Source organism: Sprattus sprattus (genome assembly GCF_963457725.1).
Source record: "Sprattus sprattus genome assembly, chromosome: 5".
Classification (NCBI taxonomy): Eukaryota; Metazoa; Chordata; class Actinopteri; order Clupeiformes; family Clupeidae; genus Sprattus; species Sprattus sprattus.
In genome coordinates, this window is record NC_137924.1 from 11,150,736 (window position 1) to 11,168,819 (window position 18,084).

At 41.0% G+C, this 18,084-nt stretch overlaps 1 protein-coding gene across 1 annotated transcript in view; it reads right to left on the reverse strand.

Annotated features, from left to right (window-relative positions):
* The window catches only part of ikzf2 (IKAROS family zinc finger 2), a gene marked incomplete at both ends in the record, with an annotated part of 41,753 nt that extends 24,672 nt beyond the window's left edge, over window positions 1–17,081 (reverse strand). Inside the window, one exon of the mRNA XM_080839656.1 lies at window positions 17,011–17,081. Within this exon, the coding sequence (XP_080695782.1) occupies window positions 17,011–17,081 (71 nt within the window). The remainder of the gene's footprint in view (window positions 1–17,010) is intronic.
* Between the last annotated feature and the right edge of the window lie 1,003 nt (window positions 17,082–18,084).

Genomic DNA, 18,084 nt, shown 5'->3' on the forward strand with positions numbered 1-18,084 from the left:
ATGGATATGGCCCTGATCTGGCACAGATGTGGCCCTGATCTGGTACAGATGTGGCTCTGATCTGGCACGGATATGGCCCTGATCTGGCACAGATGTGGCTCTGATCTGGCACGGATATGGCCCTGATCTGGCACAGATGTTGCCCTGATCTGGCACAGATGTTGCCCTGATCTGGCACGGATATGGCCCTGATCTGGCACAGATGTGGCTCTGATCTGGCACGGATATGGCCCTGATCTGGCCAGATGTGGCTCTGATCTGGCATGGATATGGCCCTGATCTGGCACAGATGTGGCCCTGATCTGCCAGAGATGTGGCTCTGATCTGGCACAGATGTGGCTCTGATCTGGCACAGATGTGGCCCTGATCTGGCATGGATATGGCCCTGATCTGGCACAGATGTGGCTCTGATCTGGCATAGATGTGGCCCTGATCTGGCACAGATGTGGCTCTGATCTGGCACAGATCACTGGGAAGAAATCAGAACAGGTCTGGATTAGAATCAGTTGTTATCTCTAATGCCATCCTATTAGCTGACTATTATCTCTGCTTAGGCACCATTAATCTAATGTGCCATTAGATAGCATTAGGAGACCGTAAATATACCTAACCAATTAAACGGATAGTCCTGTGGTCTATGGTGTATAGTCCTGTGGTCAATGGTGTATATGAATGTGCGTTCCATATCTCTGACATAAAACAGTGTGCTACAAAGTGACTCAAATATTCAAAAGTATAGTGTCTAATTCAGTGAAGCTTGGCAGCCTGCTCAAAGCATGGCATGAAGTATCAGACTGTGCTTCTGCCATTCATGTCTTTTCCCTATGACCTCTGGTGAAATAGTTTCAAGGGCTCTCTCCATGAAATGGCACCATTGAATTATTTTTTTTTTTCTACAGTCTACATAAAATACAATCGCCAACAAGTCCTCATTTATATTATAAATGATTCATATACAAAACATGTTTATGCAAATGGAAGACAGACAATCAGAAAGACAAACGAATAAACTGATAGAAGACTGTAACGGCTGATGTTTTCATACTCAGTCTGCAGTCAGTCTGCTATAAAATGCTTACCCATACTCCGTTGTTAACAGAGACTGGGGTTTAATAAAATCTCATTTGTCACATACTGTGACACTGAGCTCACATAAGCCCAAGGACATTGTGCTCCGTTTGTCTGCCCACTGGCATCGTGAATTGGATTGGTCACAGCCTGTGTCATCCCCAGATGACCTCCACACTGTCTCCTTCGGCAGTGAATGACATGGAAATTCTTTAGGAGTTTTGTTCACTTAAAAGCCACTGTGTAATCTGAAATTATTTTGGACGATGGCTTTTGCAGCCTGGCCACGACTGCTCATACAGTGCGTGTTGGATTATAACACACTTTAAGTTGAAACACAACACCTTTGGTGATAATCTTTTTGAGTTTGGTTCAAGATGATGAGGTCGAAAGAAAGGTTACTGGAAAACCTCAAAGCAAGGAAATGAGAGGGGTAGAACTTTTCAAAGAAGTTCAGCATAGTGTTTCTGGAAGGTGAGTGAATTCATCGCGCCATAGAGATAAGAGAGACACCTCGGGTTAGGTTCGGGTTTTTGGTTGGTGTGGATTTGAGTCATCATATGCCTCCTACACTTGAGGATATCTTTTACCATCTCCAGCAATGATTTTCAATGGGAAGTACAGTAATGGTAATGAGGTCAGTTTACACATCTTAATCTGGAGCAATGCGTATCCAAAAAGATCCTGCTTCAGATCCAGAACACTGGCGGGTTTGCCGAGCCTGATCACTTGTGCTCCTATCCTCACACTCACTGCCACTCAACCCTGCCAAAATCATCACTTTGCTGAATTATCACACTGATACTTTCATGCCTCAAGAAAATGTCATGTTTTTACATGTTTATTCCCTACCTGTTTTGTTTTTGCTGTGTTTAGGACTTTTGCCTGGGTCACAAACTATGTAAAGCCTTTGCGTTTTTTTGCCTTGCATGTTTGCCTGCCTTTTGACAACTGTTTTTAGGTCTTGTCTGTTTGTCTGTGTTAATCTGATTCTGGACTGTCTGAGGATTACTGTTCTGCCTTAGGATGTGTACCGTTGTTTAAAGAACTAAATCTATCTTTCTCTATCCTTCTCTTATTTAACAAATCGGTTTAATGCAAAATGATATAGGTTTTGTCTTTTTGAGCAGTTTGTGCAATTAGCTAGTTGATAAAACCCTAGGTACCCTGCTATTTTAAGACACACATTATGCAATACCTCTTTAATTACCAGAAATGTTAAATGCCTTTTTCTGTTTTGCGGCACCTTGTCTTATCTTGAACATGAACATGTCTTTGAAGTATTAAATCCAATATTAGAAGTACCATAGTACCAAGAACAACATCTCAGTTGCCATATTTACTAGAAATAGATAATGTGGTCCAATTATGGATGGACGAAGCCATGGCTGCATCATTATAGCTTTTATCAAAGAGAACTAAAAAATGTTTATTTTGTCTTTTTCAATATCAAAGGAAGTAATTACAACGTTCGTCCATTGTACCGTTTTATGGTCACTGGCAATTTCATTAATGGTTTAAACAAGATGCAATCATGTCTGATTCACAAAACCCCAAAGCCCTCTGCAGCTGTGCACAGAGTTTACATTTACATTTACATTTAGTCATTTAGCAGACGCTTTTGTCCAAAGCGACGTACAAGGGAGAACAATCAAGCTAAGAGCATTAAAAAACCTGGTGTAACCATAAATATTGCTTATAAAACGACATAGAAAGAATAAAAAAAGAAGTGCGGGCCTGTTGCTGCTTAAGTGCAGGTTGAGCCAAGGTGCCAGTTTAGGAAGAGAGGTGCTCTTTGAAGAGTTGGGTCTTCAAGAGTTTCTTAAAGGTAGGGAGGGACGCTCCTGCTCTGGTAGTGCTAGGCAGGTCGTTCCACCAACGTGGAACTACAACTGAGAATAGTCTGGATTGCCTTGCTTGCACTGGGGGCAGTGCCAGACGACGCTCACTGGATGAGCGCAGCGTCCTGGGTGTGACATTTGCCCTTACAAGAGCATTTAGGTAGGTGGGAGCAGACCCAGTAAGCACTTTGTAGGCAAGCATAAGTGACTTGAATTTGATGCGAGCAGCTACTGGCAGCCAGTGGAGCTCAGTGAGTAGCGGGGTGACATGTGCCCTCTTTGGTTGGTTGAACACCAGGCGCGCCGCCGCGTTCTGGATCATCTGTAGTGGTTTTACCACGCATGCCGGCAGGCCCGTTAGGAGGGCGTTGCAGTAGTCGAGGCGGGAACCCACCAAGGTTTGCACCAGGAGCTGGGTGGCGTACTGGGTTAGGTACGGCCTGAGAGTTGAGTGCTGAGGCAAGACACCTGCACTCTGTACACAGGCCACCATACTCCAAACCACAGGTTCCAACACCCCTCTGCAATAGAGACAATCCAGCCCCCTTTTCAGTAAAAAGAAAGAAAAAAAAAGGCAAACCCATGCAACCAAGCAAGATCCGTGGGCAGTTGAGAAAGCGCTGTCCTTTACTCTGGAGTTTTGGCAGGTTCTAACCTGACACCTGTTTGGTTGCCGTGTAGGAGGTGAGCTTACCGAAAGAGATGTGTCTGGCAGATGGGATATGATGTGTTATTCAACAAGTCACTGCAGCTCCATCAAAGCACGAACGCAAGCCGAAAAACTCCTTCCATGTTGAGTGTCAGGTTTGATTCACACTGTGAAGAGCTCCTTTCCCAGCAGCAGCAGTCAGTCACACTAGAAACATATGTCATAGGATGAAGTCAGGATTACTACACACGACTGAAACTCCCGTAATTTCCATAATAGCAAACAAGGTGCAAAACGTAAAAAGTGAAAGTAAAATGTTAGAAAAAAATATATATGAACAACATTTATACATCCAGTAGCCAATCAAATATTGTATGATGACTCATCAAGGTCCATTTACAGTCAAATGATCTCACTCTTAATAGTCTCATCTTTGAGGTTAGGTAAAAACAATGGCACGTGAAATGTGGCAGAGGTACTTTAAGTGTAAAATGTAAGGCTTTTTTTTTCTGTAAGTACGGCTGGCCTGTTCTTGTTATGAGTCACAGCTCTGACAGTCACAGTGAGGCAACCACACAAGAGTGATCATAACAGACGTAGATGCACCCTGGGTGCATAATTGCTATGCTGGATTGGAGCATAGTTAACATTACCCCTGGCATCAAGTGTATTTGCAACATTTTCACAGTTGGATGATATGTCCTCTCTGTGTAAAAAAAACTTTGTTTGCAACTGTGCCCATTTGTTGTTTGTTTTTCCCCATCTGGTGGTACTAGAAGGCATGCCACTACAACTAGTTGTAATTGAAGGCTGAATGGAAATTACAATTTTGTGTGATTTTCATGTATTTTTGTGTACTTTCTTTGTACCATTGCTGTGAGCTGTATATGTATGACAGGGATAGACAATTGCCGGAAGCCTTTAAAGTTACCTACCTCTAGTACCTTTTTGACTGGGCAAAATGTGAATCATTTTAAAACCTTTCAAGCTTAAAAAGAAAGAAAAAAAACACTTGGCTGATAGAAGACGGGTCCTTATTCAGGATGTGTTTCATCCACCCAGAGCAATAAAAGTTTCTAACTAAAAGTTCTCTCCTAAATCTTATTCTCAAAGCTGCCGAGACCAAGTTTCACTAAGGAAAAGAGCATGAACACAAACTCTTAAGCAAAAAAATAAAACTCTGTTGCTACGGCTGACATCAAGTCTCATGCACAAGCTTGCTTTCAATGACCTCTTGATTAGTTCATGAATGACAGGTCTGTGCCGGTGAGTAAGCATGTGCTTCGATAAATAAATAAATATGACAGGGTACAACATAAATAATAACGAAATATGCTACCTAAACCCAGAATCTCTGTACATATTTTTTTTAATGCATCTATATGACACATTTGTGCAGAGCTAGGCCTTCTTTCAGCCCTAAAATGCTTTGTGAACAGGGTACAAAATAAATTATAGCGAAATATGCTACCTAAACCCAGAATCTTTGTACATTTTTCAAAATGCATCTATATGACACATTTGTGTAGAGGCCCTGAACTATGAGTAAAATTTACTATCTATAAAAACAATCATTTCAGACTCAAACTTTGAAAGATTTTTTTCCCAGTATAATTAAAGAAATGATCAAGTTTGTTTCACAGTGATTGTCTCATCCCCATATCTGCCTCAGCTCATACAGCCGATCTTCATGAAGAACGAAAAGCATTGGCAACTGTCATATCCTTTTGAGATTCTCTTGGTGTTGCACGAGAGAACAAACCCGACAGCATCAATAACTCTACCAACACACAAACAGGCAAGCACTGTCAGCTTCCAAAACCAAAAGACTTCATTCGAGGGCCTTTTTTATGCAGAAAAAAAATACGTGCTTTTGTGGTTTCATTTATCTGGGGCGTTAGCTTAACTTCGTTGCTAATGAAAGCATTAAATATACCTCAGAATGGGACAAAAACCTACCATTTCCTTTGTAGTTGTTGTGCATGCAGTCTCCTTGCATCTCTTTAAATGTCACTGGTGAAACAGTAGACACGAGGAACCCTCACCACGACACTGCTCTGCCTTCTCTTCATCTCTCTCTCTGCGCTTGCACACAACGAGATGCTATTATCTGATGAACTAACTAACTGTATTTAACTGTGTTGGAGAAGGGAAGGATTTGGTGTGTGTCAAAAACTGAGGGAGTAAATGTCTCTTATTTACCAAAGGCTCATTAGTCCAGTACACATCACAGGTTGCCTCAAGGCATGCAGAGTGATTTAAGGATGACAACAACAGCAGGGGTTAAACTCCACAAACATTCAGCTACACTTTGTCAGTGTGATGAACCTCCATACGTCACTGAGCAATTTTAAATGTACTGCCCAGACCTTTGCATATTAAACCATTTATAAAATCCTGTCTCTGTTGAATAATTCAGGGATACCTGCAGGGAGACAATACAGAAGATGAATCACGGCTAATGACTGGGCGCTTTTTTCTCAAAACCTTGGAAAAATGCCACAGTTCAGAGCCTGACCCTTTTTCTGTGACATCCTCTTTTATACTGTACTATCGGACCAGACTGTCAGTCTTTATTTATTCATTTTCGTTATTGATGCAGGATTAAATCGTAATGTTTTGATGAGAGACTATCTGTAATGCATGTTCAATATTTGTAGGCAAGTACAGCTATAAAAAGCAAGCATAAATACATTTTAGGCGTCTCATATTAATAATAATAATGAAACTACAAGTTGGACATTATTTGGGTGTTTTTGTATTTACACCGAAATTAAGGCAAAGAACTTATTGATGAAAAAAATGGTTGTTAACATGCTAACCCGCCTACTGTATGCTAGCCTTTTAGTCTGATTAATGTGTCCTGTGGACACATCTAACTCAACAGTAGTGGTACAGATAAAATATGCAAGAACTATTGCTCTCTTAACTTTTCCATATTGAGCAAAATGCATGTTGAGCAATATGCATTCACATACTGTATGTAGAGCTACGTCCACCAGAGTAAAAGCACAGTAGTTTTTTTTCTCAAGCAATGCCATCTGCTGGTAGATTAACAGGTTTTTTTGTTTGTTTGTGTGTGTGTGTGTGTGTGTGTGTGTTTAGAGACTTAATGCTTGATTATGTACTGCTGTTTTCCAATGAGTGGTCTGTACAGGAGAAGTTGAAATGAGTTTTGTATATTCAATCCTCACAATCTTTGGTAAGGCACAACGCCAGCATCATACGCTGTAATGCTTTGTGTGGATAGGCTGCTAACTGATGAACCATGAGAGTAGTACCATTAGTAGTCTACCCTCAGAAAATTACCATTTATATGCTATAATGAATAGGCCTATATGTCCTGGTTTGAAGGTTAATTGCAGCCACAGTTAGGCTACAGTGCTGAACTTTGACAAAAGAACATTTGAGAAATAATGTATGTAGGTCAAACCCACCTCTATAAGGCAGCATATCCTTAAACCTTAAAACTAGGTCATTCCTGACACATGACACATGACAATGTGTGTGCCGTGCTTGCACTTATGATAACCCGTAGTGAACCTATGAAAAATGTAAGCTGTGTCTACTCAAAAATGGCGAAATAAATAAAAATAAAAGTAATTTCTTGATCCAGTCATATTTGATCCTATAAGGGACCCTCTGACTCTCCTGAATAACAGATATGCATAGAAATGGCATATCCCTTTATTACTGATATAGGGTCAATCTCTATTTCAATCACTTCATTCAACCACAATAGCAGTAAGTGAATTCTTTATGAAAGTCTCTCAAGGCCTGGCTGTCCTCTAAGCAAATCAAATAGAAGAAAGTGGTTGACTAATCTACTGTGTGGGGCAGAGGCACCCGAAAAAACCTCCTTAGTGGCTACATGTCATGCTGAGCTGTCACCTCATCCTGTCTATGGCTGGATCATGGCCTTACAAGATCTCACAGATAATTAATCCACACGCCAACAGGCTCTCATGCATGTCTAAGAGAGGGAGAAAAAAGTCACTATCACAACAGAAAAAATGTCCTCCATCTCGCTTTGGAGACGGCTACACTACCAGAGTCTAAAAGCTAATGGTCTGTTCCTGTCGTGCTCAAACCAATTAGCCTCACTGACCACTAAAGACAGAGTCTGCTCTGTGGCAGTTCAGCTGTGGGTCTCCGGTTGCCCACTCCCCTTATCTGCACATCCGGAACCACTGCCTTTGGGACCCAGAAGAGCTGAGTGACGGGGGGCTGATGCAATCTGCCTCAGACTCTCTGCTTGGAGCAGAAGGGTCAATTAGCTTGGCCACCAGCACAGGCTGTGAGAATGGCAACATCTCCACCTTCTCTGCTAGAGGGCATTATGCTGACAGTTGCTGGAGACACTCATATATACTGTTAAAGCACAAAGTGGGTAGCCATTGTGCAAGGTAGCCATTGTGCAAAATGCATAATAAAAATGATTAAATATAATATGATTTGGTGCCTCTGTGGGTTTCTCAACATAGTTATGGTCCTTAAAAGCTTTTTTTTATTGAAAGAAACCCCTTGGCACATGTGAAATCAATAACAAATTGCCCTAAAGAAGAGTGGTTAAAAGATGTATATGCTTTAGAATAGCAGACTCAATGAGCCTCAAGAAGTCCATGAAAGTTAGAAAAATGCTGTGCTTAAGAAAGATTGAAGAAATATTGCAAAATGATTAAAAGGTCAGGTATAATGTGCTCTACACGGATGTCCAGTATTTGATGGCAGGATTGTATTTATAAGTCACTGCGATATAAGCATGTTATTGAATATAATACCCATATAAGCAGAATTTGGGATCATCCTCAACCTCACCTCATCATCATTTGGGGATTCTACGTCGTAAAATGTTTATTATTAATGGTGTACATTGTATGGCACAAAGCCCAATATTCCTGGAACGAATTCATTTCTAAATACTACACTCAGATGATGGGTGTTGGTGGTACAATGGTTAGTGTTGCCACCTGCAAACGATTGAGCTGGGTTTGATTTCCGGCCACTGCAGGATACCTTGGATTAAAGCGTCTACTAAATACCTGACCTTTACAATGAGGATTGCGCTGTTCTAATTATAATTATTTTTTTGTCCATCAAGTCAAAATCACTACTCCACAGGTTGAAGGCAACGAGAAACCCTGAGACAGGAAGGCAAGGGATCTTAGATGAGATGCAGGAGGAAAGGAAACAGGAGGACGAGGAGAATGAGGAAACAGACAGAGGAAGAGAAGGAAACAGACAGAGGAAGAGAAGGAAACAGAAGAACAGGCTAGACAGTCTGACATTGCTGTCATTTCATGTGGAGCATGCTTTTATATTCCGACCAAAGGAGTTTGTCAGGCATCACCATATTTCTATGTAAAAACTAAAAATCTATTTTGCCTCTCTCAACATACTGAAAAGTCCAACTGCAGAAAGCCCAGCACACGACTCGCATTGTCATTGTTTTGTGTTGGATATTCCTATACGGTGCTCAAGATGACATACCACTTCCCTACTTCGTGACTATAAGCTCAAATGAGGGGAACACAAGCTTGCTAACTGAATCAAAGAGCCTAATTTGCATTAGAGTGCTGAACAAATATCCACATCAGAGGTTTGGGGTATCACACAACGCAGGCTATTTGCTGCACTTCACATAACATGCTTTTACAGAAAGCAATAGAATATTCAACAGTGTGTGTTTTATTTCAGCTATAACACGCATTCATTCAAAACACTGTTTCCAATCCGAAGGCCTCATTGCCTGATCAGTGATATAGGCCTGGTCCACCACAACATTGAGTTCACGATGACTGCTCCACCTGTAGAGTTGAGTTTCTGATTTATTGTCTTGGTACCTGGTACAGAGTGAAGCGAAGAAGACTGTCTGGAGTTAAATGAATGAACAAAGGATTTGGGAGTGTCTTCATGTTTAAACCTATGTGAATCTTATTTTGAATAAAGCAGCAGACATTTGAAGGAGAGGCCAGTGTCTTGTTTGAAGCGATTCAAGCAACGACATTCCTCTGGGCCCAGAGTAAAACGTCTGTTATTAATAATATTTCTGTGTGTGCGAGTCTTAATTCTGAGGTAAAGAATACAGTCCTACGTTAAGGTCTGTTCCTGTCTGTTCTGAGTTCACGATGACTGCTCCACCTCTAGAGCCGAGTTATTGTCACATCCACAATGAGAAATATGTAATATTAACCCCTTGAACAGATCGGTTAGCACCGACCAAGGTTGCAATGACTGTTGTGGCCAAAAAAAACCGTGTCAGACTAACATTACCTCTTGTTTGTCCTAGATTGTTACGGCGCATAGACAGAGGATATAACCTCATCCAATATACTGCAATAAACACATTTAACGACACACACATGTTGTGAGTCAATGCCCGTGTTGAACAGCACTCATCAGTTTTGACATGTTGGGATCAGTATCGTGACTCAAATGGTGATCTATTTTTGCGATACTAATTTTACCAAAACATTGATCAGTCCCACCAGGACCTTGTGTGGGATTGTTGATGTGCGGTAAATCATTAGATGTAATACACAAGTTGAGAACTTTTAGCCAGATACAAGCACAATGTTTCCTTTGAATACCCACAGACACTTTTTTCCTTCTCACCGTCATAATGTCCTCTGATACCGAGATTTCTCAAGCATGCGAATGTCGTTTTGTTATCACCTTGCAATTCCACAATATTAAGTGGTACAACTAACAGATTTGTGAAAAATGTCAATTACAGTAGTTTTTTTTAAATATTTTCTATAAAAGGGTTGTGCCTTGGGGGACTGGATATCACGGGCTTATATACATGTTATTTACATGTTCTATGGCTGTATACAGCAGCACTAAATAATTTCCATTTGTTTGTAATAGCAGGATGAAAGCCATTTAAATTTAAGCAACATAGGCAAGCCTTCGTTGTACCATCAGAAAATTATAATTGGAAATGCAACCACATTTACATTGGGCACCTTGAGACACTCCTCATCGAGCCCTCTTAAGAGCCACTCTAAAGTCCAGAGCAATCTGTCAAAAGGTCTCTAGAGGGTCTTTCAGCAGAAAAACATGTTCACGTTTCCATGGCGATAAGATGATGCTTTCTACAAAGGAACAATGGATAGCCTGTGCTGTATTTGCAGGAGGCTGGCTCATTCATTCACTGGGAGAAGAAAAGAAAAAGATGAATCTATTTCAGAGGAAATATTAACAGACTTCAGTAGATCCACATGAATGTTTGACACACAAAAGACTGCTGAATGAATGAGTGGCTCAAGCTGTTTGTTGTTGAGTGGCATTGAAAGCAGGCTCACCTGGCTGTCTATTCTCAAGCTGAACAGCAGGGGGCAGGGTTGCTTAATCATCTGAAATCACTGTGTCAAACACCTCACAGTAGTAGGCAGTGCAAGAGCAACCCTTCTCAGGATCTATGGCAAAAGTATAGGAGCCTAGCCACCTTCCCCATATGTGCAGGTCTCCTCTGCCATCATTTCACATATGTGTGTGATACCTGTTGTAATCAAATGTGATGTTATGTGTATAGTACGTATTTGATCAATTTAAGAGCAATACTGTCATACTGGTATTGTTTAAAAAAAAAAAAATAATAATAATTAGTTAAACACCTCAACCATGGTAGCAAACCAAAAGGGCAAAGCACATTTGCCGGCTCCATAATCTCACACATTTAAAGGTGAGGCATGTAGTTGTTGCTGTCAAATATGCCCCAAGCCAACAATAAAGATACAATTCTTAAAGCTGCCTCTAGATAGGATAGCCAGACACTCTCTCTTAAATGTTAAATATAAGGCATGCAGGGTCTCTAAAGGCCAATAGCGACCGGTTTATACCATAAAATGTTTAATTGCTGACCAAATACCCAGGAGTGTCTTCAGAGGTATCTTTTTTTTCAGGCAATGTATTCTTCAGATAGCGAACAGAATTTAAAGAAGACTGCCTGATGTATTAAAGAAACAGTGTAAATGTAATTGTGATATTCAGTCATTTGGATAGAGCGAATGAATGCCATATGATTCAGATCCTCAATGGATGTTTAATTAAACTCTCCTCAAATGGACCCAGTGTCCCGACAACTTGAAAAGGAGACTTCAGAAAGAGGAACTAAAGAAGAAAACTACAGCAAATTGGTCCAATGGTCATCAGTCTTGATGAACAGGCCTTACCATGCATATCACATATCTGAGATATCTCCCTCTGGTAGGTAGCCATTTTCACTTTTCAAATGCATTGTGCTTCAAAACAAGATAGTAGGCCTAGTTTCCCGATAACGACGTATCTTAACGGCCTACGTGGATTTTGGCGACATCATAGACTCATCATTGCCGTAAGTGTGGCGTCGGGAAACCGCTCTGCAATATCCCTCTTACGACCGATTTCAAGTCCTTTTTAGCGTTCGGGAAACTGGGCCCTATCCAGTTATGCGCTGGCAAAGCCTTTCACAGTATGCTTTCCTTTAGAAATGTCTAAATCATTCATCAACTGGTTGCCCACCACACGACATATTTAGTGGAGCTTCCAGCACTAGCAAACCTGATTGACTTCATCAATGGCTTTGATCAGAATCAAGAATGTGCAAGAGAGCTGGCTCCTGGGTAGCCTGGTGACACCAGCCTACGTATTTCCGCCTGAATTGATTTCAAGCTCATACTCAGTCTGGCCCAACCCCATTGACAATCGTCTCCAGAACTCAAAATTTTGCAGGACCAATCAGCGAACAGTTCAGAGCTGTGACGCAAAACTCGCCTTGGAGGAAAAGACACGAAAAGCTATCGGAAAAGTTGTCTCAACTCTCGAGAACATCAGAAAATTAAAAGGAGAACAAGAGTATTTTCTTGTAAGTTTTATGATTGGAAAGGACGTCGTAGCTCTTCTCCTAACTGGCTTTGGGAAGAGTTTAATCTACCGAATGCTTACTAAACGTTGCTGATTGGTTAAGGGAACTCCAATGATTTTAAACCTCAAGATAAGCACCCGTCCATCTCGGAAACCAAAATGCATTGGGTTGGCCCAGACTGAAAGACGGAATGAAATGGAGTCACAGGCTGGTAATGGCCAGGCTAGCTCCTGGGCACACCTGAAAGGCCACAGCTGAAACATTTAATGAAAGTGCACTCAGCTAAGTTTAGATAAATGTCAGTTTCCCTGTGTCAGGGACACTAAATAAGATTATTTATTTGGTCTATCACAGAGGAACGGCAGTTTGCTTCTGAGTCTGAGCTAATTAGCTGCAAATGCATCTGGATCAGTGGAGAAGGATGGAATATGGCCTTGGTTGACTCTCACAATGTGCTAGGGGCTAAAGGCGTAGCAGGACATCACCACTTTAAGGTAAATGTAGAAATTACTTGATACAGTAAGTGTGTCTCCGTGGGTCTCTGTAACAGAACTGCAGTGACTATACAAGTAGAGTTTAATAGAGCATGTTGAGGCATTCTCCTATGGGATATACTTTCTCTCCATTTATAGTGATTGCAAATTCTATGACAAGGAACTTCATTTTCTGGCCATAGCAGATATTTCGATTCTAATTTCAGGGACTTGAGGAAGTGATACCACGTGCATCAATGGCACTACCATTTATCAAACGGCATCTGGATCTAAGCCCATATTTGTCAAATGGTCACAACTCGAGATGAAAAATGAAGGCGATCCAGGTGTGTTCAGGGGCGCTGAAATAAATCAGTTGCACAGGCTCTGCTGGGGAGATAACAGCCTGAGCAAATGAAGCAAGAATAACCCTTTTCTTCTATAGAGAAAGAAACATAAATGACTGAAGCGCACGCAACCTTCCACTTCCCTCTGTGCTGGACATGAAACAAATTGATCCAGGTACAGTATAAATGTGTTGAGATAGCTCTTACTAATTACGAGTGAGTAATATGAGCGTTCATACTTGATTTACGATTTGTTGTCAGGATAATTAAGTGCAAATTGTCATTGTTCATGCTAATGTTTCTTATTGAGCTAATATATCAATGTGATGTAGAACATCTGGTTGTTGGTGGTTTGGCTGAAAATGAATTACAAGCTCCAACTACCGCCTGTGGCCTTAATGCAGCAATACGGAGTTGTGTTCCAAAACTAGTAAGCTAACTACGTAAAACGCATGCAAAAACCTTGCAAACACCACCAACAGCTCAGCTGACACTGATAGAAGCTTGCCAACACACTAACTGGTGTCTTTTGGCAGTATACTGTAGCTGGAAATGTCATGCGTGTCAAAGCTTTTCTTCCATTTTTGCAGGGTGTTCCAGCCCATTACACAGATCTATCTTGGATGGCTAGTGGGGAAGACACAGGTGTTTATCTGTCCTTCACATGACCATATGCTATCAAAATTAATTTGAGGATGTTACCAAAACGTGGTACCTATAAAACCATACCCCAAAAAGTGTCAAATTGTTGAATAGTGTTACTTTAACAGTCCCAACAGTATATAGTATAGTATATAGTGTATAAAGGATTTACTAATAACATATACAACTGAAAGATTCAGCAAGTTTGAACAATGTTGTTATGGTGACTTGAGTATTGCTGTATTAGTCAGCATTTTATGTCAAATAAATCATGCCCTTGTCAGGGCATAAACAACAATTGGACATGGACAGGACCAATGTGTATTCTGGTAAATAAAAATTACTTAAAATCTGGAGATCTAGCAGTAAATATGGCATGGCACCCACACCAACACAACCTCCTAAAACCAGAGCAGAAATGAAGAGCATGGTGAGAGCCCCAAAGGGGGAATAGCCTAGCCTGACATATGGCACAGGCGTGGACAATTAGCTAATTATGCCAGCCAGCCAAAGACAGTTGCACTGTCACTGCAAGGCCAGCAAAGGCATACAGAAGCTATCCCGATGTTCAAGTTGGCCTAATGTTCCCATCGGAATGGAATTGGCTCATATGACCAACTAAATGAAAGTGAACTAATCCAGTCGACCCCAATCCAACCAAAACCGAAATCGAATTGCAGGGGCTAGGTTTAAAATGTGATATTCATTCTGACCAGACATTCTGATTACTCTGAAAGTATGGGTTTTGTGCATGTTCAAAGACAGTATAGGCCTGCTTGCCCTGCCTTTTTCAAAAACTGAAATTGGCCTCAAACCTTAGTAAAGAGAACTGCCAGAAATGCCAGAACAGCCTTCTCTCTGTACGCTGGGAATTGCATGCAGTCTAGTGTCAGTAAGAGCAAAGTGTTCTTCCATCTTGAAACCAAATCAAGGACATTCTGTTTGCCGTGTTAGCGCAAAGCTTCTCCAGGTTGCACCTTACAGGTCAAGGCAAATGACTGCCAGTATCTGGACAAGTGCATCCCTTGGCAATCGATACGGCTCAAGAATTGTGGTGTCATTCAACACTTCCACATGTGATTCCATTCCCCCTGGGATAAGCTTTGATGTATACCAGTTTACTCCAGGGACACCATTGTCATTGCCTCTCTCTCTCTCTCTCTCTCTCATTTACACTGCACATCTACACACTGCAGCAATGGTTCACAGGAATAGGTAGTGTGCTGAACTTGCCGAGGGGGAGGGGGATAGAGAGGAAGAAATGGAGAGCACTGGCAAGAAAAATTGATAAGGGCATGAGGAAAACAACAGAAAGGTTGAATGAATGATTACGTTTGTTTCTCTCTGTGATATTTTCTGCAGCTCTCTCTGTGTGTATGCCTGAAACGTTGTGGGGGGCTGTTTTTTTTCTTCTCTTTTTTCGTATTTTTGTTGGCCAACCATTTAGCTTTTTTTTGTGAGTTTTTGGAGTGATTTTCCTGTGTTGCTAACAATGACTTCAGGATGGGTTTATGCACGCATGGCCTCTTGTTATTGGAGTTATTTTGACATAGGATTTGGACTACTAGTATTCTCTTTCGTTTGTGTGTTGATTATGTGAATATTGGGAAAATGTGGGGTAAGGGTTTCAAAGATCACACTGAAATTCAAATAATCTGTAGAACTGAAACTTCACCTACGCAGATGAATCATAACTGTGTCAGATATGTCTTTTTCGCTAAGGTCTTTTACTCTTTGAAGCAAAGCAGGGAAATGTTACAATGTAACATATTCAATCAGTGTTGATGCAGACATAAATTGTTTCCCAGATAGCCTCTCTTCCAATCACAAGTGTTTCATGCTACATGTAGCCTTTAGCCTCTCCCCATATTGGCAAAACCTTTTAGTTCCTCCCATGAGGGACAGAAGATGGGGGACAAACCTGGTGATATACTATCCCCAATTTGTTTAGAGTGTGGAGTATGAAATCATCTAGCTTGCCAGTCAACAGCAGGCCAATCCTGCATAATGCACCTTTGAAGGGTTTGGGCCTTATTCTGATGGCACAGATGAAGCACATGCACACTGTTGCGCGGGCGCTAAAGGTGTGATCAAAGGCACGACGCGAGAAGATCTACTTGAGCAGTCCCTTTAAACTGAATGTGTCAGACTAAGCATATTCTAATTCAAATATTCTATTCTAATATATTAATAATGTTGACGTTATTATTTATTTTAGATCTAATTAAAGTTTAATGAACAACATGATAACATGTTTAAAGCTGGAGGTTTTTGGTAATATTTTTTCTATTATTCTGCAGTTGAAAAAATATTTTGTATTCATACCTTTTCATATATCAGATGCAGTTTAAGCAGCTATTTTATGCCCATTCTGAACATTCAAACTGGAAACCCTGTCTGGGAAACCCTGCATGTATCTGGGATGCAAAGGTTCACGACATCACAAAATGGCTCTGATAGTTTGGTCTCAGAAATGTGATGTTCAAAATACTTTTAGCGAGGCTATAACTATGTAACTCAATAAAACCATGGTGTTTTTTTCAGGATTTGTGTAGAACTTCAGCAAATGGTTTACTTGTACTTTCTATTCATCTAACTGGTGATCAGCATGCCATATACTAAGGTATACATTGTATATGAAACTGCTTACCAGCCTTGTCTGTGGACAACTTTTCACATCCACATTCCGTCTCCTTGTGCATGTAGGTGAGGCCTTGCCTGCTGGCTGTTTGTTGCTGTTGCAAGCAAAATATGTTCCAAAAAAAGCAGCTGGAGTCTCATGCATTTCAAAGGAAGGCTTCTTCTGCTCTCTCTTGAAAGGCAGACTCATACACAGACCTGAATATTCTCTTAAACACACACACACACACACACACACACACACACACAAATGCATTTTGGGGCTATGTCTCTAAAAATACTCAAAAGTGCAACGCCAGACATTATTTGAAAGGACTAGATGCTCTTAAATATTGCATTATGTGTCTACATGTCTTAAAACTGGAAATGTGTAAGAAACCCGTACACTAATCTCACAGAGCTCTCTCGTCAGGAATTTTGGTACAGTGGGATTTCCAGTACATCCCTTCCCTGGCCATTAAAGGCATGGAGCATCAGTGAGACTGCATGTTCCACTGCTGACTCTGCTTTCCGAATGCCACCAGTCAGCACAGAGACGTCTTCCCCAGTGTCGGCAGGGTCACCCAAGTCCATGCATGGCTCATCTTCCTTTTGCCCGACTTGGAACTCTTCAAGGGGAGTCTGAGTCTCAAAATGGAGTATTTGCTGAAGGACAGCGGCATCATTATGTCTGGCAGGACTCTATATTCGGGAAACCATGCCTTCAATTTCCCTAGGAAGTCTGCCAGCTCTTTATTTTAATAGTAAGGCATCATAATTGTAATTACTTATAGGGGAAATCCTGAAAACAATTATGTTCAGATGAATACTCCTGTTCTGTATGCGCATATTGTGACACTTTTGAAAAACGGACCCACGTTATGCATGAATAGGGTATGACTTTCAGCATGTCAGCTTTTGCTAGCAGAGCTTCCTGGCCCTCCTGGCCTGCTTATTAGATGACATAAATGTTTTGATCTACAGATAAGTGGGGAAAGCCTGGCCTGAAGAATGAACGGATTGTTCAATGACAATGACTTCGGAATGTAGAGTGGAAATATCAAAAACAAACCTACAGTATTTTCCCATTTTTCTTTTGAGTTCTGGTTTGTAGTGGTTTCAAATGAATTCACATAAAGGATAAGAACTCAAAGAACTAAGCAAGTAGCTATTTTATTACTTCCTCAATAACCAGGGTAGAATCCTTGGCTAAAGCTTACTAGTGGTTTTTAGCATTAGACGTGGGGGAGAGGAATTCCAATTGGAAAGCAATAAGAAGTATAATCAAGCAGGCCCAGGAGGAGATGATAGATATGAGACAATCAATATGAAGTGGGGAAGAGGATAGACAATTGTAACTGAAAATTCAAAGTCATCCAATGCAAGATTGCATCACAATCTACAGTGTGATGCTTTCAGAAACACTGACCAATCTCCAGAGGTCACAAGCTGCCACCCTTAGCTGGATAAGGACAGCATTGAAACAATCTCATTTGGGACTCATGAGGGAAGAAGTGATTGCTGCTCATCTTGACACAAACGGATTTAAAACCTTGATGTGTTAAGTGATTGCAATACCAGTTTAAACAACCACATG